Source organism: Echeneis naucrates, chromosome 12 (assembly GCF_900963305.1).
Source record: "Echeneis naucrates chromosome 12, fEcheNa1.1, whole genome shotgun sequence".
Classification (NCBI taxonomy): domain Eukaryota; kingdom Metazoa; phylum Chordata; class Actinopteri; order Carangiformes; family Echeneidae; genus Echeneis; species Echeneis naucrates.
Genome location: NC_042522.1, coordinates 5598856 through 5626393, shown reverse-complemented (window position 1 = coordinate 5626393; position 27538 = coordinate 5598856). Strand labels below are relative to the sequence as shown.

The 27538-nt window shown below is 38.3% G+C and overlaps 1 protein-coding gene across 1 annotated transcript in view; it reads right to left on the bottom strand.

Moving 5' to 3' along the window:
- The window catches only part of sfswap (splicing factor SWAP), a 40068-nt gene that overhangs the window by 5542 nt on the left and 6988 nt on the right, over window positions 1-27538 (bottom strand). Inside the window, exons 5-19 of the mRNA XM_029515650.1 lie at window positions 26968-27193; window positions 26593-26693; window positions 25576-25726; window positions 23890-24139; window positions 23383-23535; window positions 23105-23198; window positions 17014-17086; window positions 16233-16342; window positions 15977-16106; window positions 11935-12131; window positions 6407-6590; window positions 6055-6292; window positions 4469-4600; window positions 3923-4063; window positions 1473-1545 (exon numbers count right to left, since the gene is read on the bottom strand). Coding sequence (XP_029371510.1) covers window positions 1473-1545; window positions 3923-4063; window positions 4469-4600; window positions 6055-6292; window positions 6407-6590; window positions 11935-12131; window positions 15977-16106; window positions 16233-16342; window positions 17014-17086; window positions 23105-23198; window positions 23383-23535; window positions 23890-24139; window positions 25576-25726; window positions 26593-26693; window positions 26968-27193 — 2253 coding nt within the window. The remainder of the gene's footprint in view (window positions 1-1472; window positions 1546-3922; window positions 4064-4468; window positions 4601-6054; window positions 6293-6406; window positions 6591-11934; window positions 12132-15976; window positions 16107-16232; window positions 16343-17013; window positions 17087-23104; window positions 23199-23382; window positions 23536-23889; window positions 24140-25575; window positions 25727-26592; window positions 26694-26967; window positions 27194-27538) is intronic.

The window sequence follows — 27538 nt, the reverse complement described above, 5'->3', positions numbered from 1 at the left end:
CCTCTGCCTCCAGGAATCGTTCAATTTTTACAGAGTGTGGTATTTCGCCCGGACTATACGTGTTTCTTGTCACTGTCTGTGTGCTAGCAAACACAAACAAATGCCAAAAAACCGCTGTGTGGTAGGGTGATCTAACAGGGTAAAGAATCTGCAGACTGACTGGGGCTTCAAGGCTGATGTGTAGCCGATGACGGCGCCTCTCGTCTTACTGCCTGTATCCACTTGTCTCGTCTTAAAAGCTTATTTTTTTTCTGTTCGGCAGCTTCAAACTTAGATCAGGGTTCTTTCACCTGTTAGTAGATCACCCTACCACACAGCAGCTTTTGGACATTTGTTTGTGTTTAATGGCACACAGAGTGGGACAAGAGAAGCCTTTGCACAATATAAAGTCAATGGAGAGCCCTTCAAATTTTTTTATGTCCTCCGGTGTGGGCGGGGCTTAAATGCACTCTGTCTTTATGTAGGAAAGATATGACGACGACTAAAGTGATGATAAAGATAAATGTTGATTGTCTAAAAAAGGAAACCAATTCTTCATTATTAAGTGAAATGTCTTATTTTCTCATGTATATTTACAATTGCTCCTTAACGAAACAAAAATATGTTTTATCCGATTACTCAATTAATCAATGTAATTTTCAGTAGAATACTCGATTACTAAAATATTTGATAGCAACAGCTCTATTGGCATCACACGTATCTCTGTGAAGTTAGAGACAATAACACTACCACTTAAATAATGACATTCAATTCAGCATTAAAATAGAATAATGCCTGCCACGTTGTAAGCTACCATTATGGAGCCCAGTCCCAGAGGCACACAAATCCTATGAAAGGTGGCAACTGTTGAGGATCATGTGACACAGTCTATGAGTGAAGTTAAAATTATTTTGTCAAAATTTCCAGTTGAATAATGAACACACAAACTCACAGAGGCGCTTTTTTCGGCAGAAAAAGATTGTATTGATCCTGAAAACAGGATGTAACTATAGACACAGACACTTGGAATGTAACTAAATTGGTGAAGATGAAATTGCAAACTCACACTCCAAATGACTGTAAATATGTAACCGCTCAGTGAGAGGAATTCAAAGAAAATGATTTCTGACACAGACGCAGACTCACACCCTTGGGTGGTCTGGCCAGTGTGGAAGAAAATAACCTAGCACAGATGTAAACATGCAAAGATATATCAATTTACTCAAGTTATGATGAGAAGGAAAGATATGCAATAAGATGTGTGATAAACTGTAATAAAAGACACTGCATGCTCGTATAAAAAAATTGGATGGACACTAAAGTAAAATGCATACTGAAGTGACTAAAGTATATTCTTGTATGTGAAAACGAACAGAACCTTCTGTCCTTCCTATTTGTATGGGGAAAATAGGCCAACACTTCATGCTTGTCCTGGGCAAATCATAAAGTTCAACAGAAGAACATATCTGGGGAAAAAAGCAAAAGAACAATACCTGAGTTATTTTGGACTGAACGGAGGATACTATGGATGAGGACACTGCCCTGTCTTTCTCCTGAGAGCCACCCCTGTAGAGAGAGGAGGAGGAAGATGGGGAGAAACAAAGAATGAGAAGCAGACAGGAAACCAATCATGTTTAACAGAAGAGGACATACAATATTCATACTGTCTGAAATGTTCAAAGTTGGAAACGCATTGAGAGCAGCAGAGAGCAGAGGGGATGGGAGCCTGAGATGCAAGAAAGAAATGACACCTAACAAACTAAAATGTACAAGGCAAACCGAAACTACAGTGCTCCCACTATCAAATGGGAGCACTGCATCAAGGATTTTCAAAAAATCTAATTGATTGAACATAAGAGGGGAAGAAAACTGCAGGAAAGACTGCCAAAGTGTTGACACTTCACTCCACTGGGGATTGTGTGTGTCAGTGTATGTCATTCAATGTTTGGTATTAAAACCCTTTACACATATGCCATGGGATTATTATGGTATGCTGCTCTAACTCCATCCCTTGCAGAAAACAGCAGAAACACGAATCAGCTCCTTCTATTTGCACACAGATCATCTGTGATTCAGACCTTCTGATAACCAAAGGAATATCCACCTGGAATTATCCAGTTTATATGGCTGCTCTATTTTTTGCACCTCATTGAAAAAGACAGAACAATTACTTAGAAGAACCCAAAAATAGGATGATTGGCAGTTATTAGTCTATAATGAAGTCAAAATTTTCCTTTCTGTTTCTGATTTCCAGCCCTGAAGAATGAAATGAAAAGCTTGGTCTTTATAGATGATTATGCTGTAAAATTCAAGTTGACCTTTGAACTGTTAGATATAAAATGTCATTACTTCATTATTTTTTCTGAGTACACATTTGCTTGAAATGATGTCTTGATTTGCATATAAATTCCCCAGTTATAGTGAAAAACGTCATAAGTGAGGTCATAGTAACTTTCTATCTGTGACCAGCAAATTCAAATGACAAGATAAGAATGGATGCGAAAGTGACCTTGACTTGTTGTGGATTTAACAATGAATTGTAATGACCCATCCCTCTATTTTTGTTTCACTGTGTTTTATGCGAACTGCCAACAGTTTTGAGAATTTCTGTTGGGTGATGAGCTGGAAAATGTTGTGAACCACTGTGGTGGTAGGTTAGGGGAAAAACAAGATCAAGATGAGCGTTAATTTGAATTAAAAACTTAATTTGGCCACAGTAAACACTACACACAAAAGCAATGTTCAAATCTCAATCAGAACGATCTGGCACTCACCCTATTTTAGGCAGCATAGCAAAATGGATGTATGTCTTGTCACAGGACAGACAGGGAGGGCAGGAAATGATTTAGCTCAGAGCTCATTCCTGTTGTCCAGATAATGTATGCAGCTTTGATTGTTTCTTTGTTGGGACATATTTCAAACAACAAACCAACCAGCCACAGACATTATTATATATGTTTCCATAAACACCTTTGTGCTTTAACGCCTTGAAGCTGGAACATGTTGGCTCTAACTCATCATGACAGTGGCTCCGTTGATTTAAAGCATCAAGTGTCTTCCATTCATACAGGACTCAAGCCCAAGCTTTAGTTCACCTACTTTTATATTTACAAAGCTGTTTTACAGTTATTTTCTACGCTTGCTTTGGCTGATAGTGGTTTATACAGATGGAACACTGCATTTTGAGAGAATGTCTCAATTCTCCTGCCTCTCTGGCTGAATTTTATTTTTCAGGTACTTGTTCTAAAAAGGAGAACCCATTAAAAGGTGTTAAATATACGACCATATATAAACTGTTTCATATCAAGTCTTAATGTGTTTGGGGAATGATTGCACTTGTTCCTTTTGGCCGGGGTCACTGGAGTGTACCCTTTCCCAAATCAAACACAGAGCAGGACACTGCTGCTTTGTTACACTCTAATGTAGTTGAATTGAGCACGGGCTCAAACCCACAGATGAAATACTACATATGTGTCTTTGTAATAACGACACTCACAACTCTCATGAAGAACGTGGAGAAATATGTTGCCTGGCAGGCCTGTTTTGCCTTGTTACAGCTGCTAAGCCATTGTTGGACAATTTTCATGACAAATTGCTGCAGATATTTGGTTTGAGCAAGAGTTGTAGTTTGTCAAAAGCCTTCAAAGAGAAAGTATTAATTAAACTTCATCTTCAGTTTGGCCTTCTTGTGAATCAGCAAAGCTTTGACATATTGCTATAGTATATATTTGATTGCTTTAATTTCATGGAAACCAGGAACTTCTAAGGCCTGGAGGCAGCAATTTATTGGTCTAAATAAGACAGATGTCAAAGCAAGTGCCAGTGTAAATTGCATTAATCTTTCCAACGACCTTTTCTTTCTTGAGGGAAAAGACTCTCCGCAGATCTTGGGACAGCAATATTAATGCCTGGCTGGTGGATTGACAGGCTTGTGGATGATTACCTGGAGTGGGCTAGGCTGGAGGCAGGGCTAGCTGATTGGGACAAAACTCTCCCAGGTGAAGAATATGGAGAGAGAGAGAAACCGACAGTTTGCATCTGTCCTGAGGATGACAAGGAGCTCTTCTTTTTTTCAGAAGGGGACCTGAAAGACATGATACAGCAGTTCAGATATTTCAGATACAGTCCGTAACAACACATAACACAAAATTTCAAGGGGGGGTAACACTTGATGATAATAGGGCTTGTGTAGTCTGTAAAGCCCTAATTTAAATTCATGTTCAAACCGGAAGCTGTCCTTCGTAGCCCTTCTCACGAGTCTTTTGGGGATTAACACATTGCTCCATGTAAATTGGATCCACATTTTACCAGTATTACCAGTTTATCAGATGTTAAGAGTTTACATTATTTTAGTTGGTGTTAGCTGGTGTTTCTACCCCCATGGGACTGGTAGAAGAATCAATATTTTTAGTGTTAGAATAAACAGAGCTGAAGGCCTATTACACTTTCTCCTACCACAGACTGATCTGACACCTGCTGTTAGGTTTACCTGGATCTTGAATGGCCCCTGGGCAGGTTGGAGCTACTGCTAGGATGATAGCGCTCCTGCTCTCTATCTTCACGTCTCTTGTCTGATGAGTTACCCCTTCTGTCCCTTCTCCCTGGGGAGTGTGAACGGGATCTAGCCAGACAAGGAGGATGAAAAAACTGTGAAATTAGTTCAAGTCATATATATATATATATATATATATATATATAAAAAAAACAAAAGACAGACCTTGGGAAATGAGCTGATGTATAAAAAAACAAAGGGAATCTAAGTACATTCAAGTATCTTAAAATTAGGAAGGGTCATTGATGACTTGAACTAGGTTAAGCATAATTTTCCATTTGACTATATGAAGATCTGACCATGACAGAATATATTAAGCCAGTTAAAGACAGTCTAAGTACAGTGCAACAAGGCCAAAGGACAAAAACAGGAAGCAGATTTCTGTGAATTACTTTAATAAACATATTAGATGGACAAGCAATATGCAAATACTTTTTTTTCTAAGCAGCCCGAAAAGGAAACAGTAATCAAGGATAAAACACAATGAATGCACTTCTCTGATTTCATTCGACAAAGGGCACAGCTTAATTCATTTTCTCTCACTGGTCATTTACATCATCATTTACAACCATCAATTAACCAAAGTTAGAAGCATAAATTACATGACTTTTTAAAAAAAACAATGCCAAAAAGGAGAGAGCAGCCATGGTAATATTGGCCCCTGCCGGGGGAATGAAAACAAAAGCGTCTGGTCAATATTCTTAACTTTAACCTGACTAATAAACAGCACAAACAAAGGAGACTAATCTCTACCTTTGATGACTTTCACTCAACCCCTTAACCTTTCTAATGCAATTTCTTTGTATTCCTCACTTCTTTGCCTTCTTTCACCCTACCACACCTTCTCTTGTATCCATTCATCTTACTTTTATCTGATTTTTCTTTCTATTAAAAGGACAGAACAAGGGAAAGAAAGTGGAGGTGTAAATAAAGAAACTACAGAAATTACAGAGGATTGCTTCTTTTTGTAGGTGTTCATTTAGGTGCAACGTATTAGGCACTTATGGTTCAGATAAAGTGCAATATAAAACAGAAGGTGATAAATTATTGTGTCACATTACATACCACTCACAGCAGCTGGATTTCTCACTGACAGGTCTATTCAGGTAGAAAATTATTATTGCTTATTGTTTGTGGAGATACTGAAAGCCTGGTCACGATTTCTGTAGTTAATGGGATTTTATTTTGGGGGACAAAAACTATTATCTCAGGTTAGCGGGTATTTGATTAGATTTACATGCACCTCTGAGAGTTATAAGCATTCACATGATTCCATTGAATGAAATCCGAAACTGCAAATCCAAAAGGAATAATTATTAAATAAAATGCTATTTTTATATGTATATTTATATTTATGTATATTTATATGCCCATCTGTCAAAATTAAGCAGAACAAGATAATTCTAAGACTAAAGTCCTGTAAAAATACCACACTCTTCATATATTTAGTTTCTGACAAAAATAATTTTCTCTGCATTAACGCAGACAAAAATTAAGTCAAGGCTGTGTCCACAACGTCTTACCGTGACCTGCGGGCTCTCCTGTAGGCACTGGGAAGCGAGTGTCTGCTCTTTGACCTTGACCTTGACCTCCTCTTGTGTTTTTTCTTCTTTTTCTCTTTGTCCTTCCCTTTGTTCCGGTCTCGGTCTCGGCCTCGGTCTCTGTCTCTGTCTCTGTCTCGGTCTCGATCTCTGTCTCGATCTCGGTCTCGATCTCGGTCTCGATCTCGGTCTCGATCTCTGTCACGATCTCGGTCACGATCTCTGTCACGATCTCGATCTCGATCTCTGTCACGATCTCTGTCTCTGTCTCTCTCTCTGTCTCGATCTCTGTCTCTATCTCTGTCTCTGTCTTTGCCCCTGTCTCGGTCTCTGCCCCTGTCTCTGCCCCTGTCTGCTGCTCTGGGGGTAACGTGGGAGGATAAGGAGGACTGGGCCTCCCTGCTGCGATAGGCTCCTTGGTTTTCCATCGGTGGTCTTTGGTCCTGAGGATAGGTGGGTGGTGTAGAAGACACTTGTGTGGGTGCAAGGTCAGACAGGACAGAAAGGGCTTCTTGCATCTAAAGACAAAGAAAGATTGAAGAGGACAAAGAGCAAAAACATTAGTAAAGGCACCATTTTACTAGAAACACTTTGATGCTGGACCTTCTATTTTCAGATGGTTTAAAGATGAAAAGAAAACAAATAATATATTGATTAACTTAAACAGTCAGATATGCTTTTTGACATCGGAGACGCAGCATGAATTCCCAAGTGCGTAGCATCTCTGTACATCTGTGGAAAATCAATTTTTGGTCCTATCCATTTGCAGGGGATGCAAAGAGATTACTATAGAGAGAATACAGATTACTCCAAATTCAAAATCCCTGTGGGACCTCTATAACAATACTGCACAATAACGTATCTCACATTATAATAGGAAATACACACACACACACACAGTGATGATACAGTTGAATAAAAATTATGGTAACTGACGATATATTCATTTGGGCACCTTCTACCAGTCCAGTATGTGTCATATAAATGCTTAAAGTCATCTTTTTCATACTTTGGTATGATACCATTAACTATATTATACAGATATCAGAAGGTGGTGTGAAACTGTAAATCAGGAGATTTTTAAGATGACACTATACATAATCATGCCTGCACTAACAGGGACATGGGGTCATAAGTCAAGGTCTCTTGCTCTCTTGGGAAATTATATCTCTCTCTCTAAATCTATCTTATATCTCTCCCTTACTCAGCTGATTAAAAGATGGTGTAGGTTAAACAACACAGTGGGGCTCTCTGGCTACACAGTGAGTTACAACTGTCAGCTGCAAAGTGGCTCTAATTACCCCAGTATGTGTCTGTCTGCTCATATTATATTAACCTGCTGCTGGATTCACCCTTAAAATATGGCTCCCGTTCATCAGTGGATTGAACATGAAGCTAAATCTTCCAAGGTTAGGTTTTTAATCTTCAAGGGGTAGACCATGACCCTGAGGCCAACCACATTACATATTTATGGAGCTAAGAGGGTGTCTTGATAAAGTCAGACGTGAAATGGCATAATCTAAATGCTAAGATTAGCATAAAATGGCATGAATGCCCAATTGATGAGTGATAAACATGAAAGATCCAGATGGAAACAAGATGCCTTTTTGGTTATGTTTATGTCCCATTCTAGCTCAAATGCTAGTTCCTAGTTTAACTTAATAATAGGTGAGCTGTTCTCCGCTCCTAACTTCAAGCTTTACAATTCAATAATTCCCCATTCTCACCCATCTGATAAAATTTTATGCTCTGAAATGGGTGGAGCATAAAAGAGAGAGGGAGAGGTGCAGAAGAAAATACAAGGGGGAAGGATCATGATGAAAGAGGATGAAAGAAAGAGGCATTTGAGATAAAGAAGTGAGGGCAGGAAAGACACAAGAGGAAGTTCTAACAACAGAAAACATCTATCTAAAAACAAGTTTTGGAAATAAAGAAAGGAAGAATATTTATTACACCTTTCTGTTTGCACACTTTCTGGTGTCTGGGTAGAGAGAAAGATAAAGAAATGATAGGAAGCAGGGCTTGGTTTGAAATGAGGACTGATATATGGAAAGCTTATCTGGACACCTAAACCAAATAAAGACATTTGTGTTCTGTTGAAGTGGTAGACTGAATCACCATTTCAGATATAAATCTCGATATTTTACTTGGATGTCATTTTACAGGTTGGTCTCATGTGCCTGTGCCATAATCCTACAATGGTTGATTTGTTAACATTCTTCTAACACTCCTGCAAACTGAAATTAATGCCTTCAGATAATCATAAAGTCTGCAGCAAGGCAGGGTTAAAAAAGATCAAATGCAGATTTTCGCTCAAATTAAAATGCAGTGATAAAAACAATTCTTGTCATGTCAGATAAGCCAGACAAAGTGATGCAGTACTCAAATTTATTCTTTGGTATTTGTTTGTGTATTGCTATGTTTTATAAAATAGACAAGTCTGCAGAAATCTCTCATGAATGGAGAAATTGAGAAAATTTATGAGGGGATTCAGGTGAGCCTCCCTCATGCTCACAATGGCTATTAGTTATTCCTGTGACTGCAAACAGCAAGTTCTAAAAATCCATCACCAATGGCATCCAATGAACGATTTGACACTCTTTCACACTTCTCCATATTACTCTCCAGCTAATTGCTCTTTTCAGCAGTTCCACTGCTCCACTCCCTAGACGTGTGGCTTGTAACATAACGGCCCCTTCTGGAAGAACTCAAAAAATTATTAGAATTAAAGTCACTTATGCGTAAAAGCAAAATATAAATCCAAGTCAAGTCTATGAATGAAATGGGATTCTACCAGACTGGCAAACAGTGTAGTTTAGTGCAAACATAAGGCACCACACAACAGTTTTCTGGCTGTCCAAAATACAGACTTAAAAATGCAAAATGCTGCTGCCAGAAGAGTCTCAATAAACATAAGTTTTAATCAACTTAAAGGGATACAGAGCCTCCCTCACTTAAACCACATCCAGGTAACATTTGTTTCTCAAAGTGTTTTGTCCATTGACAAATCATTACACATTCTTACACTGTCCAAATTATCTCACTTCGACATTGATTCTGTTCCCTCGTGTGTCCTCTGAAAGCAGTATGCTCATTACCGTAGCATCCCCACATCAAGGAAAACACAAGGCATTTTCTTATTGAACTCCCCATCTCTCATACTTGTTCTCTGGAATTCCTGAAAGCAAACTCAAAAATCGACTTACTCTTTCAGTCTTTTACAATATTCTGGCACCCAAAGTGCCGTACATCAGTCACCATGTTAGGCATTCAACAATACGTGTTCCTTCATGCACCAATGAGCTGTATGTTGGTTGCGCCTTCAGAGCATGTGTGCTTTCATGGCCATTGAAGAAGTCACTGAACATCTGGAGAAGAGTGACAGAGCTGGTCCGGTAGTGACAGGAGCCTGCCCACTGCCACCTGGCCGAACAGGCAATAGGCCAGTTCAGCTCACATCAGTTGGGCTCACATGAGGAGCTGACATCTAACATCCATCAAATGGATAGGCAATCTACACATCAAATGACCACGAACAAGCCTCATTTACACTATAAAGTATTCCTGCCTTCCTTGTTTATGTTTAATATGACAGACAAAGGGCTTTTAGAATTTACATACCCTGCAACTTCTCTGGTGGGACAGTAAAATGGCAAGATGTTGGCTAGAAAATAGCAAGTTTTCTATTTTTCTATCTTTTCACTTTCTTCATTAAGAACCACACTGTGTGGTTTGGTAGTTAATTTTCCACCTCCACAATGTGTGCTCCGAGCATTTTGCGGTATAATTCAATTTTCCAGTCATCTTGGTGCATGGCATTTTGTTATTTTAATTGCTGAAATGCAATAAACATTTTCAACTCATTAAAATTTACAGTTTCTATCACTATTAAAAACATTTTACTGTGGTGTTTCCTTCACCCCTAGCAGCTTGTCTGTGTGGCCTGGCCACTATATGTTATAAAGATCAATATAGGAACTAATTTAGGTCCAAGTTTACTGTTAATCGTAGCAAGAAACATCAGTATGATCACAATAATTTCAATAAAATAACAATTAACAACAACAGACCTTATACCTACAACAACAAAATAAGCTTTATGACTGTTGCGTAGGGGTCAACCCTCTGTCTCTGGGTCAGTCATTCTTGTTTACAAAAACTTTACCTTATAAGTTACGAGAAGGATGTTAGGATTCATTAGCAGTGCCAACAGTTGCATGGCGATCAGTCAATTGAGCACATATTTAGCACATTCTCATGCAATGACTGTGTGGCACGTCTCAGGGGTATATGTCTGCCTATACACAAAAAGCAGTCTAAACTGAGCCTCTCACTGTGTTAAGCACAGACTCAGCTCACCAACAGCTCAATACAAATATGTGATGTGCTCAGCTGCTGATCAGCTGTATAAAAGCAAAAGATTTTTTTTTAGTGAATGATGTTTACAAGTGTTCACTTGTGTGGTCCTGATGTATCAGAAAATATTCCCCCTAGAACCAGACATTAATCTCTTAATATATTGTTGTTTGGTTATGTAACATGAAAAGTGCTATCAATACTGCCACATGCGCACACCATCACACAAACTGACAGGTAATAATACATCTGTGGGTGTCTGCAATTTCATTTGCACATACTCAATTTAAAAAAAAAAAAACACAATCAAGAACACAGTATGCCATCTGGTGTCAACACATTTTAAATCCTAAATGCTCTTATATGGCTCTATTCTGAGCTCATCAACCAATTAAATTGCTTTGCAATACTTGCTCATTCACACTCTTACACTGATGGAAGAGCCATCGGGTGCAATTAAGGTGTTGCAATTTTTTTCTGGGGACACTTTGACAACTAGACTAGAGGAGCAAAGTATGGAAACACTGACTTTCAGTTCAGTCGATAGCCGCTCCACCTCCTTAGCCACAGCTGCCCATCCGTATAAGACTGAGACTGTTTTACTATGTGGCTACAGAAACAGGTGTAAAATATTTGATTTTCCATTTAGCCAACTCCCATCGACTGAAAATTTGACAAGTACATATGAAAAATAGGAGACTAAAAACACAAAACGAAGATAATATAAATCTGAAGCTCATCTCTAGTCTCTGGGTGGTCGTTTCTAGTCATGAGAGTGGCCCTGAAACAATTTGATCTGACAAGCACTACATTTCAACTGAACTGGCAAAAATTCTCTCAAGATATTCATTGCAGTGTTGGACATATTTGTTTATTATCCAAACACATATAAAAAAAAACAAACAAAAAACAAAAGCAAACCAATCCCTAGCAGGCTAATTAATGAAATTGAAATGTTTTGAACATAGCTGCAAAACAAACCCCATACAAGTAACATTATGCAGCAAAGTAGTAGAAGGTGAGAGCTTTGACATAGAAGAACCCATCAATCATTAATGCTGGCTAGATGTCAAGTGGCAGTTTAATGAACTGATAAACAACTGATTCCATAAATGCAAACAATCAATTACAGACATGTCCAGACAAGGTTAAGTTAATTTGAATGGCGGGAAGTACCTGATTATCAATCTTTGCGGTTCTATAATCACGATGATACAGTTACATTATCACTGGAATTCGATGTCTAGCCAAGCATCTTTAAAATTCAGATTTTGTATATACAGTACTATCCTCTCATATCAACTGCTCATCGCTTTTATTCCGACAAAAATTAGGGGCAATTAGGGCAATTAGACAACTATTAGATTCATGATTTCATAGGGAAAAACATGCAGCAGTCAAGAGCATAAACGGTACAACTCTTCAATGGTACAAAGTTGGACCAATGTTTTAGATACAACTTTGTGGTGACAAATACTGACCCACTCTTATCAACTAATCCCCTACCTCAAGCTGTGCAGATGAGTCTAGCTCAACCCTCTTGGCCTCGGGCTCTCCAAGTGAGGGGCTGCGGAGGGTCTGGAGGAAGAGCGCTGCCTTCCTCTTCCTCTCTGCCTGTAGCTGTTTCTCCTTGGACTCCTTAGATGCCTGAGCCAGCTTCTCCCGTGCTGCAGCCGCTAGACGATCCTCTAGTTTCTGCTTGGCTGCAAACAAAGTGTGAAAAAAATTACAGCCAATGTTCTTTTTTCATTTTTACTGCAGCAAGATACACTGTACCTCTGCTAAATATTTGTCGGAAAGCAGAAAATGGCTAAAAAGAGGAAGAAAAATATAATTGAGAATGTGCTTCTCGCACAGCCATTTTTCCCTTTCTCTACAACAAAATAAATGGTCTCAAAAAGAGGAGACAGAGGATGAGGAGAGACATTTGGAGGCTATGAAGACGTCAGAAAGACAAACAGGGACAGGAAGTCAAAGATGGACAAGAAAGGAAAGGATGATAAGAGAATATTTTATTCTAAGTGTCACATCTGAATTTGGTGATGACTGGCATCTTTCTAAGTTTCTAACTGCTGTAGATTGACCCTGTTCCTGAATGATAAGGCCTGACAGAGTGTGGTGCAACATAATTCCATGCAATTCAAAGTTTATACTGAAAAAGCAAAGTAGGAGGGAACATGTGGGTGGAGAAGAGGAGACGGGCATCTTCGTGACACTGGGGAAGGAAAATATGCACAGTTTTTGAGAAATCAGAAACAGATATGAAGTGAGGAAGATGGGTGGGGGATGGATGGGTAAGGCGAGCCCAGGAATGAGATGGAGCACAGAGCAATAGGATGAGAAAGAGACGAAAAAACAAGACCGTGAGGTATAAGGCAAATGCTTGTGGAAAACAAGTTGCTTAAGTTATGCAACCACAGGGGCTCCTGTTATCTCTTTGGGTTTAAAAATAAGCTGGCTGCTGAGGCAAATCATATTTGAGTATAGTGTGAACAACAGCTAAATGGAGCAGAATCCATCTGTACCGCAAACAGTGCCACAATACACATTCATGGGCAGTTTGACTCCCACTACTGTATTTACAAACTCATCTGACACTACTCATCATGAAGGACAAGGCTAATGCACTTTCACGTCCCATACTAAGCAAATGAATGCCTGCATCATTTTTCATTTAATATGAAAAGTGGTAAAAAGAGTCGCATTAAAAAACACATCATCATGCTCTAAATTTGAGTTTTTTGAGTGAGAATTCAGTTGTAGTGGTTTCTCTCTTTTACATAATTGCATGGTAGTAGCTCAAGTTTAAACAATTAAATAAGCAGCAGACTAGATGTAGCCTAAAATATGAATTTATAAAGCAAAAAAAGACTGTAAGGCCACAAATAAATTGACTAAATGTTATGCTTAGAGAAAGAATGTGTTTACATTTATTGAAACCATATATTTACTTTCTGCAAAAGTCTTCTAACATCACTAAAGTCTTCATCCACTGTGTTTGTAGCCTAAATGATTCCATGTACTTATCACTGGAAACTGCATTAGGTGTGTGTGGCTGTTTTCCAGCCCATCAATACAGATTAGTGGTCTGCAGTCTGCCACCGATTCTCCTGCTATCTGATCAAGTTAGACCTGCTGACTGACAGCCACTTTGCCACACAGCAAAGCCAATTCAGTCAGCTATTTATTAGGCTTTTCCAGCCTCTTTCTCTTGCCATCTGTCAGCTCCTAGCAAGACCATTACACTCAAGACTGTTCCACTGAACCTAAACGGGGTGGGTCGGCCCACTTGATGCTGAAAAGTAGCACATTTGCCTTTAACTGTTTCTCTGTCCATCTTTTCAGAATATATTTAGCTTTTATCTTTCAGGTCTTAAAACAGAATATTACACTTTTAATCTGTCTTTTTAGGACATCAAGAAATGCTGAACTCAATGTCCTTCGAGACCTACAATTTCTCAGGGTATTTGGCTTAACAATTGTCTCGGGGACCTGCACCTCTATTGTGTCTGACAAGAAACCCCATGCCATTCCATCAGACTATAGCCTGGTAAGTAGCTGTAAGAAAAAGAAGAACCTCAAACAAGGATACCGATGGACTTTTCATTGGTAAAGCTCTTTCAGGTCTTTGTTCACTGGAGTGAGCCCTTCATAGTCAGAGCGCAGAAATAGCTATTAATTGCTCAAAAAAAATTGCATTTCATTCAAATTGCCTTCTGACCATGTTGCTTACTTTTATCTGTTGTTGTTCAAGCTTATGGCAATAATGGTCGTTCCTTTGTGTTATTTGTTTTAAATATTTTGATGCATTTAAATTTAGCTCAGCAAATTTAATTAATTATCAGCCAGGTAACTACTGATGGTACAAGATAATTTCAGTTTTTCAGTAGTCTGTGTGTGTGCACGCATATATATATATATACACACACACTACATCAAAGAGTTTGAATGGCTAGCAGACAAGGCAAGTATTACAGCCAAGGACAAAATGTTGCTAAATTGTTCTTTGCCCTTTGATTTGTTTTCCTGTAAAGCCAAATATATTGAGTCTTTTGATGAGGCACTTGCTTGCTTGTTATTGAGTCAATGTACTAATCAACAGAGACATGCCATGATTATTCTGAGAGATGACAATACAGATACAACTTCACACATCTGGTTAATAACTTGGGTCAAATAAATAACTGATGTTCAATTATTATAATTACAATGGCATCTGCTGGCTGGATCTTTTCAGTTGACCAATAAGTGAAAACTTCTCATTTGACATAATATTGTAGTTGGGGTTAGGCAATCACAATGGCTTTGTCAGCAAAAAGGTTAATTGTATTTAAAATTAACACAGGTGACTTATTTCTGGTGCTGTTTAGATGGTCTAACAATCCACAGGGGGACAAAGAATGTGTTTTGTGCTTGTATGCAATCGGCCGAGGATCATTGTGTGAATAACTGTATTTGTTTTCTGGTGCCAAATCACTTCTGCGTTCCCTTTGAAAAGAAAGAAAAGATCAGTGATCAGTAATATTCTACACCCATGACTGAGCAAAAAAGAGAGACATCCATCTGTCTTCTACCACTTATCCGTTTCTGGGTTACGAGGGGTGCTGGAGCCAATTCCAGCTCACTCTGTCCGAGGGTGGGGTCCACCCTGGACAGGTCACCAGTCCATCACAGGGCCAACAAACAGAGACAGAGATGAACAACCACTCATAGTCAGACCTACGGACAATTTAGAGTCAGCATGTAACCTAGACATGCATGTCTTTGGACGATGGGAGGAAACCCACACAGGCACAGGGAGATCATACAAACTCTGCACAAAAGGCCCCACACCTGGGAACCGAACCCACAACCTTCTTATTGTGTGGCGACAGAGAGACAACTATAGTGAATACGTCTCCGATAGATCTTTTGGAGGATATAGTCATCTCTCGCACTGCAGGTTACCCCCTGTTGCAAAAATGTGTAATCCAGACTTTGTTTTCCTCCAATTAAAGCCTCCCAGTAACTAACAAAGGCCAGTATGTGTGATGGAGACATCTTGTAAAGACTTGAACGTATTTACTTTATTGAGATGTACGATACAATTTTAGTCAACCCACAAGGAAGCCATGGAGCTGAGGAGAAAAGAAGGAGCATTTGGGACAAAGAGAAATAATAGAGAAAGAGAAATAAGCTCTATCATAACCATCAACAGATGCTTGGGCTTATTAACCTTCTGTCAGTCATGCAGGCTGACTGAATCAGACACACATAGGAAATAAATCTTTACATCCTTCAACATAATCGTTTTCTGAATTTGAATCAAGGTGAGAATTAACTTGGGGGTAATAATTGAAGGGAATATAGTCATTCTTAGAAAGCCAAAGCAAAGTGCAACCACTGAATATTTCTACTTAGTTGAATCTATTCCTTGATATAAAACTATATTTTTTTCTGTTTTAGTGTTGCTTTTTCTCTATCTGTATAGAAAGAGGCACAGTCTCTACTCGTGCAGAAATTTTTGCAATATTTAAAAATTTCCAGAAAATCTCTTCGGCAATGTTACCTTGTTTTGCCTCTAGCTCCTCCAAACTAAGGGAGGGTTTCTTTTCTTCTGGTACACTGAAGGGAAAAGGCTCCTTGTCAACCATCTCAGGTCCACCTATCACAGCTTCAAGTCCTTCTTCCTCCAGCAACTTCAAATAAATATTAATAACTTGTTAATTTTGAGGCACTGAAAGTTTTTTTAAAACAGCAATTCATGTCCACACCACATCATATCTAGCTCTACGTGCACTGAATAGATAAAGGTCGAACTAGACCTTGTCCTCGTCCGAGTCATCATCCAGTCGAACTCGGTTCTTCTCCAGTGGCAGCAAATCATTTTCTTTTGCCTTGATGGCAAAACAGATGGGAGCAAATGAGGCTGCAATAGCACAAAAAAAAGGAAAAAAAAGGATAAATTGTGATGCATAAAGGCCAAGAAAGACTCACAAGAGAGCATGTTTTCACTGACAAATTGTGAGTAAAATGAAAAAGAGGATGAGAAGTACAGTAAAAAAAAAAAAAAAAAAAAAAAAAATCTGGACAAAATAGAGAGGTGGGTTTTGGAATCAAATATGTCAGCTCTAGTAGAGATGAAAGAGCAGACAGAACGCCTGATTCCCTAAAGAAATAACCTTAATCAAGGACCCTGAATTCTGTTGTGGAAGGCTAGGTATTTTATTTGTGCACAAATCCAAATAGTTATTAGCTTTCCAAATAGTCTCTGAGAATTCAAGCTTTAATTTGCATATATGTGCATGTTTATGACTCCTGCCAACATTGCAGTAGGCAGACTCTTTCATCTCTGCATGGACATTTACAGCCTGATACCACCGAATGAAATTGCTAGCATAAATACCAAGTCTCACAAGAAGTTGTGCAACACCAATATATGACACATATTCACACCCACAGACACACTTGAGTAAATACGCGCACACAAACTCTTATAGATGCAGTCACCCAAAAGCTTTGCATCTAATTTGATGAATGAATTAACTAAAGTAAATGAATTCAAATTATCAATACGTTCAGCATGTCCTTGTTTTAGTGACCCACCTTTACTCAGCTTGGACTCCTTGACTGACTGAAGCTTATCATCATCACCATCATCATCATCTCCAGCCCCAATCTGAATGGAAACAAAAGAATGGACTAAGTTATTTAACTTCTTTGATATTCCGAGTTACTGTTTAAGTGTTTAACTTCACATTTTTGTAGAGGCCAAACAATTGTAATTTTCTTTAATATGTCCACATTGTAGGTAATCTGGTATGATTTTGACAAAAGACAAATGATGAAAATGAGATCAGACAAAAGTGCTTGGTTCATTTTATTTAATTTTTTTTTTATTCTTTATGCACTTTTATAGTGGAAAGGAAGCATAACAGCAATATGCTGGGCTAGGAAAGTTTTAAAAGAAGTCCCCAGAAGACCTCGTTGGTTAGTTAGAAGAATATATTAGATAGATGATCTATATGACACACTGCTTTAATTCTTTGCCATGTTTAATCATGACTTCAACTTTGGCATTTCCACATTTTAATTACTCATCTGCAGGTTGCTATCCATGGTTAAGGTTTCCTCTTCTGAAGAAATCTCCTTGCTGTGGTAAATTAAATTTTGCTGTCGAGGAATTACCTGCCACTGGGAAGAGGAGAGAATTCTAGCCACAGCATAATGGATATTCTTCAGTACTTTTACATTTCTTGGTGGCAGCATGTAAGGGTGCAGAGCAAAATCAAAAAAGTATTAATTAAGGACTGATTAATAAAAGCAGAGGACTCTTGAGTTGAGCCAATTATAAGATGAAAAGAAGAGATTTTACACTTGACTACTGTCACTCACAGGAAAAAAAAGCTTGTGTAAGGCAGCAGCCTCTCAATGGAAGTCTCTATTTTTTCCTCTATTATTGTGTCTTTCAGGTTGGCTGTGCAACACATGACTGACAGGTCTCTGCTTCACTCAAACAAACATTTTTCTACCTGACTGGGGAAACACACAACTCAGTGGATGGTCCTCAGTTTTTGAACAGAGAACAAATGAGCCATAGATATGATCCAAATTTTAGTGTGAAGGATTGAATGAATGATGAACAGTACAAAGATTGCAATTTAACTGAATATTTTTAAATGACTTACTGAAACAGAAAATAAGTAGTTTGAGAGCTAGGAAGCTAGATAACTGGTTCATTTATTTATTATTGTTAAATTTTTGGTCAATGTATTCACTTTGACAGTACACAGTAACCGTATAGAACAACCACCGCTCACTTCCACTGCAGCTTTATTTGTATTTGTGTTGTGGTTTTGTTTTGGGTTGATCCGTCTGGGCCACTGTATGTGCGTCATGATGTTTACATTCATTTGCATTTGTATAACATCCATTGCTGCATTGGAGAATCAATTCATTTTGATATTACTTGTTATGACTTATCCAGTACCCTCTTCTTGCTGACAGTCAATATGTCTAGAAATATAATTAGCTGTGTATAAAGATTTAAATAGCCTAATTGGCTCTCTGATGGCATTGTACGGTCTGTTGCTCTTCATATCAGCAAAGCACCTTTACAGAGAACTTAAACCTGGCTTGCACATACGAGATAGCCAGAAATCCTCTGCGGTAATACCTGTGGACCAAGTGCTCTTATTTGATATCCCAAACGTAAACTGCAAATGGAACAAGAGGACAAGGCGATGATGAAGCCATTGCCACTGGAGTAAAAGAAAAGTAAAAAAAAAAAACAACACAGCAACAACCACTGCCCCTCCCCGATCTCATGAGGTTCATTTTGCCATTTTTGAAGAATGCTTCAAACGCAGCTTTCCACTATTCTGCTGTAATTGAACAGTGCTTTAAACAGTAAAAGCACTTTACAGAGGCCCAAGAGAATATAACCCTTAAAATGCTCATAAATCAAAGCTCATATGAGAAGAAACAGGAAGAACCTCACATGACAACCACTATAGAAAGATCTCAACAGTAATATGCTGATATTTGATCACTGCGCTAAAACAACTTTAGCTCAGTGCTGAAAATCCTTGAAGGCATGTGCAACATTCACCCCTGACATGACAGGATAGAAGGTAATAATCCTACACTCTGAATGGGTGCATGCAGCAAATTACAGCGAGGCTGACAACTGTGCTGTTAACAGATCTTGGCCACTCAAGACAAATCAGGTTAAAATGCTAATCCAAAATAACAGGAAATAATCACTGTTATATATTTGGTAATAAGAACTGAACAACTTTTTCTTACTGAAAAAACAAAACTTTCTGATTATTTGCAATACATCCAGTGAAATATAGAACACTGGCTTAATAAAAACAGCCAAGGAGATGAACACCGCAGTGCTACACAGTGCATTCTGCATGAGCTGGGAGGCCTGTACCCAGATTCAATTGTTTCAGTGAAACTTCATATGGATAATGTGTTTTGTGAATGTTATTTATTTTTTCCACTACTCACTAGGTTTTCACACAGACTTTAGACAATGGATTGTCAGTCAGAGTGCTACACAAACTGCTACATGCCAACAAAATTTCTTGACAAAAGCTGGGTGTTCCCGAGGTATGGTTGGACTTAAATTTTTTTTTCAAGGCCAGAGCAGATAGTATGCACCCTAACCCTTAACAGCAGAGCTTTACAAACAAGAAAGAGAAAAATTTTGTAATGATTTGGACCAGTTAGAAAATGTCCCTCCCAACTTATAATTCATTTTTTCACTACAAAAATGCATTGCTCTGAAGCCTTTAGAGATTTTAGTGATACTTATACAAAAGAACAGCAGACGCACACCCTACAGCTGTCAGCTTTGACTGATTTTAGCCCCTTTCTCACTTTTTTCATTAACTATGAAACTATAAATAATAGCACTGACTGGGAGCAGCAGTATCTGCATCCCATTACCCATAGCACAAATCACAAACACAAGGCAGGTTTTCTGATAGAAAAGCAGAGCAGCTGCTTGTTGGAGCAGCCTGAGCTGTGTCATAATGGGCCACACTCCTCTGCACTCTGACAAGCTAATGGATTTGATTCGTCAGAAGACAAATTACCCCTTGCAGAACTTTCTCACTTACTTCTCACTTTTTCCCTTTTCACACTCACAAAAAAAGCAGAGTCAACAACCCTTGAATATATGTAAGCATATAAACTCAGTGTGTGTGTGTGTGTGTGTGTATGTATATGTGTGTGTATATATATATATATAAAACCCAGAATCAACGTGGCTACCTGGTAAATGTGTCTCCAGTGGTGATGTGATATTATTTTCTGAAGGGACACAGGTGGTTAAACAGTTTGTGCTTTGGAAGCTTAGAGTCCATAATTGTTTTCAATTTGTCTGGTATTTCAGATTCATCAAGAGAGCACACAAAACGTATGACATTTATAATCATCATATAATTCATAATTTCAAAGAATAAGTCATTTTTTTAATGTCAGTCCTAAATTATTACTCACACGTTATCTCCACATTTTTGAAATGTGATTATAATCCAACAAGATGAAATTCACAGTGCTTGTTTTCCACAAAAATTTATTTCTAATTTTAGCTTAAGACAGTGTGATGCTTCAGCAGTCTGAGTGAGATAGTCACCTTTGAAACTGAGGGGACTATCTTACACCCAATGCAAAGATTAAGCCAAGTGTCTTTGTTGGTTTGAGACCAAACGCAGTTGTCATTTTCCTGGCTAGCGTTCATAGCAAATAAAGTTAATCTCATTTGTGCCTATGGACGCAGGGTCAGAGATTGCTATCTTTAAATACTGGGAAGTCACTGTGTGACCAACAAAAATGTAGTCTTGAGTCAGTGCCATGGAAGTTTTTCACTGTTATTTTGAGCATATTATAACTGAGTAATATGCACCTACATAGTCAGGCCAATAGAGCGTATACACATGAGCAGAGTTAGTGAAAATGTGCTTCAGATGTTTAGTCATCTCTACACAGCAGCATTGGAGCATCACAGCAGCATATGTGTTGGATGCCTTCTGAACATCTTTAATGCATGTGCCTCGACAGATAGCCTATCATTCTTGCAACCTGGTAAATCTGTGAGCGTTTCCCCATTCATCACCTAACTTTGCACACAGTTTCACAACAAATTAGTTTCACACTTTGCACCATATAATATAAAAACTGTCAAAAAATGTTATTATTGTCATTTCTTATTTGAGAAGCTGAGAAAGTCTCTGCCTCTCTTGCCAATCAGGGCCACACAAAGCTGACATGTTCGCAGACTTACCAATCTAAATATGCGATCAACTTGCAAAAGAATCTGATTTTGTGTGAAACTTTAAATTGAGATCGTAATAGCAGTCTGCTAATGTTGAAGCACCCAAGGACACAAGGAGTTGGAAGGCACTTGGGTTGATTTATAGCATGTTACACCTAAAACACTCAAATAATTAAGAAGCTCGGCACAACCCTTTGAGCCACATGCCTGGTACAGTCACCATTTCTAAAAACCCTAAATGCATTTATGTCGTAAACTTTACAACATGTGTATTGGGCCCTCGAAATAGAGGCCTCAATTTTTCTTTCTTTTTTTTTTTTTTAAACACACACAATTATTCCTGTTTCTATGGCTTCACCAGTATTGACATGGCTAACTAACCAATGAAGCCCTAACTCCAACTGATGTAATAACAGTAAAAGGTTTAACTGACTGATCAAACACAATATCAGTGATATAATGAGCATATATGCAGAACTAATGTAAAAGGTATGATGCAGGAATAGCACATGGTACCATTCTAGTAAACCACACAATTGAATTTATGGACTATCATTTGGCAATAATCTCACAAATGCTAAATTACACTCCAAATGCCCATTTTCAATAAATCTGGTAGTTGAAAAAGTTGGCTGCAACATTCTCCTATCACCACAGGCTGTTTGGAGCTGTGTTATAAACATGACAAGTGTATTATTGAACAAGTGTCTCTCCAGGGTACATACTAAAATATAAAACATGAGGAAAAAAATTAGAAAGGACAATCTGGGGCATGTTAAGGCCACATGGACTGCACACCTGGAAACAAGCATCCTTCATCTATCCACAGGTAATGGTGGATAGATGATAGATTGGTTAGTAATCAACCACTGATTACTAACCAATACACCACATAGTAACTAAAACATGCGCCACTGGGGAACAAGACCAGCTATATGAGCAAGTGAGAGCATTACTTATCTGTTGGTGCTGCTGCTAATTGGAAGGATGCTTAATTAAGGTCCTGATACACTGCAGCTAGATTTTACCCCTGGTGTGGGTGAGGCACTGATGAAGCCAAACGATTAAAACAAATGGAAAGTCTGACAATCATTTTTCCAAATTAATATTTTTCACATTTTAATCGTGATTTGTTGACTACATAAGATAGAAGATTATTTTGCAGTGTATTGCTCTGGGCTCGATCTAGTGATGCGCTATTTAATACTTTCCGTTCTACTTCACTCTGGCTTTTCATTTTAATATTTTGTATCAGAATACCTCTAATTTTAGCATTGCACGTCCAAACATATCAGCAACAAGACACAGCCAAATTCAAGGTTGACTGTGGGTGCAGCGACCGCATAAACAACCTTTTTTCATGGTAAGCATTGGCTGCTGTTGAGCAGAATTATATACAGGAGAGGAGAACGGTGATTCTGATGATACCTAAATGTACATGTGAAGGCCATCTGTTTGGTTTAAACATTAACTTTCCATTTACTGAGCATTTATCTTCCCATAGTGAGCATCTAGTGAGCAACTAAAATGAAATGACCGGGCCATAATGATTTCTAATATCCGATATGAGTTATGAGGAAAGTATTTCTTCAGTGGCGTCAGGGAATTACTTAAATTGCACACTGTTTTAGGTGATTTAATCATAGTGCATGTGTGAGAGGTGCACAAAAACGTTGTACATACCTGCTGGTTCTCCAACTGTCCTATGCCACTGTGCACAGAAATATTCCTTTTACTACCAACTAACCTAATACTTTTTTCTTGTGTTTTGAATCCACCAGTTGTAATTGGAGAACTGATGTTGCTTCTGCTTAGCTGCCATCAGCCAATTACACCGTTTTTCTTCCTGGAAAACAGCTCAACAGGTTTCGTTGATATACTCTAATACCTCTAATAATAATACTCTACCTCTGCCGAGGCTTTTCCTTCCTTCTGCATGAAGTAATTCTTTTTAAACTCATAATAGGTGTTGTACTGATGCCACGACTGCAGAAAGTCAAACCTACAGTAGACAAAGAAGAACACACACTGTAAAATATGAAGGTGACTACTCATAAAAAGAAAAAGCAAATGATAATAAAGAGGTTTTGCATTAACCCTAACCCTGAAGGAAAAGTTACCCATATGTGTTCCTAAAAGCAAACCCTGGCCCGAGCAACAGATTTATTTGAGGGAGGAGTACTTACCGTGGATCATTCTTGGCACGGACACTGCCCTCAAACTTTAGACCATTCCTAGCAACATACTCAGCCAGCTTATCTATGACTGGCTGGATGTCAGGTGGTGGGGGAATAATGGCTGGTGCTGTTGGTGTGGAAACTGGAGTTTCAGCTTTTGTACTGTTTTCAGGAGGGAATCAAAAGGTGTTAAACTTAAAATGTGCCCTCAATTTTGTCTCATTCTTCTATGTAATAGTTTCCTTTTAAATGATCATTCATAATATGCTATACCTCGAAATGACCCAGACATCCAGACAGACCAAACAGTACTAATTAAGCTTTTCAGATAAATCCACAATCCATTTTATGATGCTTGATTAACATTCTTCAATATAATTATGAGCATATTTTAATCACCATACTCCTTTTTCGACTAAACACAAAAATTTATAAATAAAGAAAATCCATCACATTTTAAATTCCACCAAAGTAAAGTAGAAATGGTATTATACATTTTAGTCCATTAGATCCTACCTTGTTTCTGGTACACTTGCTGGAGCTGCAGAGTTGGTGACCTGAGAGGGGGCTGTAGTTGGTGGTGCTATAGTGACAGTTTCAGAAGGAGTTGGTGTCCCCAGTTGAGGCAAAGCCCCAGAAGAACTAGGGTGAGCAGCCATTACAGCTGAGGGCATATTGTTGTAGTAGGATGTTGCTTCTATCCCTGGGGGTGGCGGGGCCAAGCAAAACGTTCCATCAGGAAGCATGTAGTATCCATAGTACACTGCTGCTGGTTTCAATATGCACAAATCAAGGAAAAAGAAAAAAAAAAAAAACAATGATGACATGGACTACCTTCCACGAATGCTTCAATTGTGACAGATAAAGAACAATAGTGACTTTGTGCGAGATATATGAAGACAAGGATTTTCCACAACATGTATGTGTAAAACTGTCCTGCTTTGTTCATATAAGCAACAGATTGAGGAATGTTGCTTTTGGATCCATAAACATTCCAAATTTTGAGAAATAAAATTAAATAAAAGGTTTTCACTTTCTAGGGCTTGTTTTATTTTTTTGGCTATTTTTCAAGAAATGTGGCATTCGGCCGAACTATGTTGTTTATGTTATGTTGAAAATGTCTACTGCTGTATTCAATTTAAATCAAAAGATGAAAGTGAACATAAATCAGGGACCTGGTCAAAATAAATTGCCAGTGCCAAAGTGGAATATTAAGACACTAGTTACTGAGCAGGTCCACTTTGATGACATCCAATTTTCACTAGTTAGGTAAATGGAAAACCAAACCTGAGTCTCTCATTTACAAACTTGACATGTGACACAGCTGAATAGACACTTAAGAGGTTTAAGTGAAATGCCAGGGAAGAATTAAAACCTCATTGTAAAGGTAGATTGCTAGATAGAGTTGTGCTTTGAGTTTTATGTTGAAGTTATGTGGACTTTTATTTTTTAAGCTTATTTTATTGCTAGTTCTTTGTAGTCACATTATCCATTAGGATCAAAGAGAGTGATTAGATACACTAAGAGGCAATCCATTACTAAAGATGTAATGGTGCTTACTTTTACAAAAGTATCAACATCATGAGTAACAGCATAAAAACAACAAGAGTAGGCTTTCTTATTGGTCTAAGTAAGCCTAATTGGATGAAGAAATTAACAACCATTGTTTTGAGCAGCAGTCTTTATCAACAGTATTAAGTAATTGCATGATCCACAACCAATATACTGACATTACCCAACTTCTGGCTACTCTCACGAGCTCAAAAGACAGTCTCCAGAATTGTCTTAGAGATTAATAAATTGCATTAATGGACAAATAAGCACTCAAGGGCCATTAATGAGCAGTGACCATGCGTTTATTTAAACAACTCTTTTGGGAGAAGACAAACATGGACATGCAGTGAAAGTGCAGTCAGGGGTTGATATGACTCATGAATTAATACACACATGACCCTGTGTACACTATGTACATAAGACAGTTGTAACTTTCAAGGAATTAGAGAAAGTTTAATTTAAATATTACATAATTCACATAAGGGAATAATTTAGGTGCTACATTAACCTCGGTACTATTTGACATATTCATTAGATGGTTTTTTTTGGCATTTCTGCTTTGTTGGATAGAGACAGCGAAGACTGATGGGAAATGTAGGGGGATAAAAGAGATGTAATGTAAAGGGCTGAGGAAAACAATCCACTTACGGTCGGCAGTGTATTGCGCTGGAGTGCTGGATGCAGGTGGATCTCCCACTTCCTCTGGAGTAGTTGCCATTGCTGCTGTACCATTTCTTTCTTGTTGGGCTTTTCGTACAAGTGCTGCCAAAGGATGATCTGGGTCCATTACTTTCAGAGGCTGCAAAACAAGAAGCCTCTTTTGGTAAAAGATATTCTCAAAACTGTGTTGTATTTTTTTTTTTTTTTTTGAGGTCATCTAAAGGTCATCAAAGCATACTAAAAGCACGATATAGGAGTTCTTCAAGGTAAGAATGATTTAAATAATTAGCAATAATTTGATTGCACAACAGTCTTTATGCATCATTCTGCAACTTTAGGCCTCAATCTTCCTCAGTGCTATAACAGAGATCTACAGGTCAAATATTCAGTAAAATATTTTATAGGAGCCTTTAATTAAAAATTACAGACGCTGATTTGAAAAGGACCTTGCATTTGATGGGAAGCCACAGTTTGACAGCTTTCTTTTAAAGAAACACAATGAGCTCATGGGACATGGTTCCATTCTTGCTACTGAGTCCAAGACTAATGGATGCCTTGTCAAGGCACATGAAAGATCTCACATAATACTGCAACAGAACAGCATCGTTTCACTAAAATATAGCTATTAAACCAGATAACTGGCACTGGCAGTAGAAAGAGAACGTAAATTTAATTTACGTGACAGGCAGCGGTCGCTTACTGATTAGAGAACCAGCATACTTGTACGGTATTATAATGATGACATACAAAAGCCAGCTTCCCTCTGACTCCTACAGCTTGCCAGCCTACTGCCACTGTCCAATGAAAAACATGTATTTCAAAATGTGATGATTTTTACAATAAGAGATCTGAGAGATCAGATCATTTTCCCCTGATAAATAAACAGTGGTAATTTCCAACAGATCAGTCAAAAGATATGCATGAACCTGAAATCGTAAGTATACTTGGTGTTTACAGGAGAGTGACATACTGTAAAGTAGCAACTGCAGTTGCTATTCACATTACCTTCACCAGCTCCTCCAGACGAGAGCACTTTTTCGGAGCAAACAAGCTAGGATGGAGGTAGCTGTCATCCCCATCGTCATCTGAATCATCAGAGTTGGACTCTATTGTGAAATATGAAGAAGGAAAATAAATGAATTAGTATGAACAAAAAGATTATATATATATATATATATATATATATATATATATACACACACATACATATATAATCTAACATGTGGCTTCCCATCAAATGGAAGTTCCTTTTCTAATAATATAGATATCCTTATTTAATTATATACATTACCAATCTGATATGTATCCAATTATAGTCGTTTCATTTATTGTCCAAGTGACGAATTTACAGATTCGCATTATGCAGCTTCTGGAACTCACCCTGTGCCTGCTCTTGCTTGTTGGTGGAGACAAGGTTGTATCGACCTTCCTTCATGGCCCGTAAGATGTGTTTGTAATAAGGGTTCAGGTAATGGTCAAAACGAAGAAAGTCAAACTGAGAGTTACCAGCCTGCTTTGCTTTCAGCACAATCTCAAACTGAGCGCCTTGCTGACACACAAAGTTGGCCGTCCTCTCGATGATGTTGTGGGTCTTAATTGTTGCCGGCTACAAAAGAAAAGAGTTAAGTAATGAACTGGTATGTTTTACACTTAACATATTCAATGCTGAAACCGAGGTAAAAATATGTGTGCAAACCAGACTACTGCACATATGCTTAAGATGCCATGCGTAGTTTATAAATAACTTTGCCATGGACAAGGGCACAAGCAAACCTGTCTCTGAAGTGTTTTGATGCCCAGCACTGTTATATTCATTGTGATGACAATAATTCTGAAAATACACATTGGGTGGAAATCAGTGGAACAAGAAATGGTCCATTATTCATTCATTACTGTTCCTCTTGTGTGCTCACGGTGATTAATTATTGTCATTACCTAGAGAGTGCAGGGA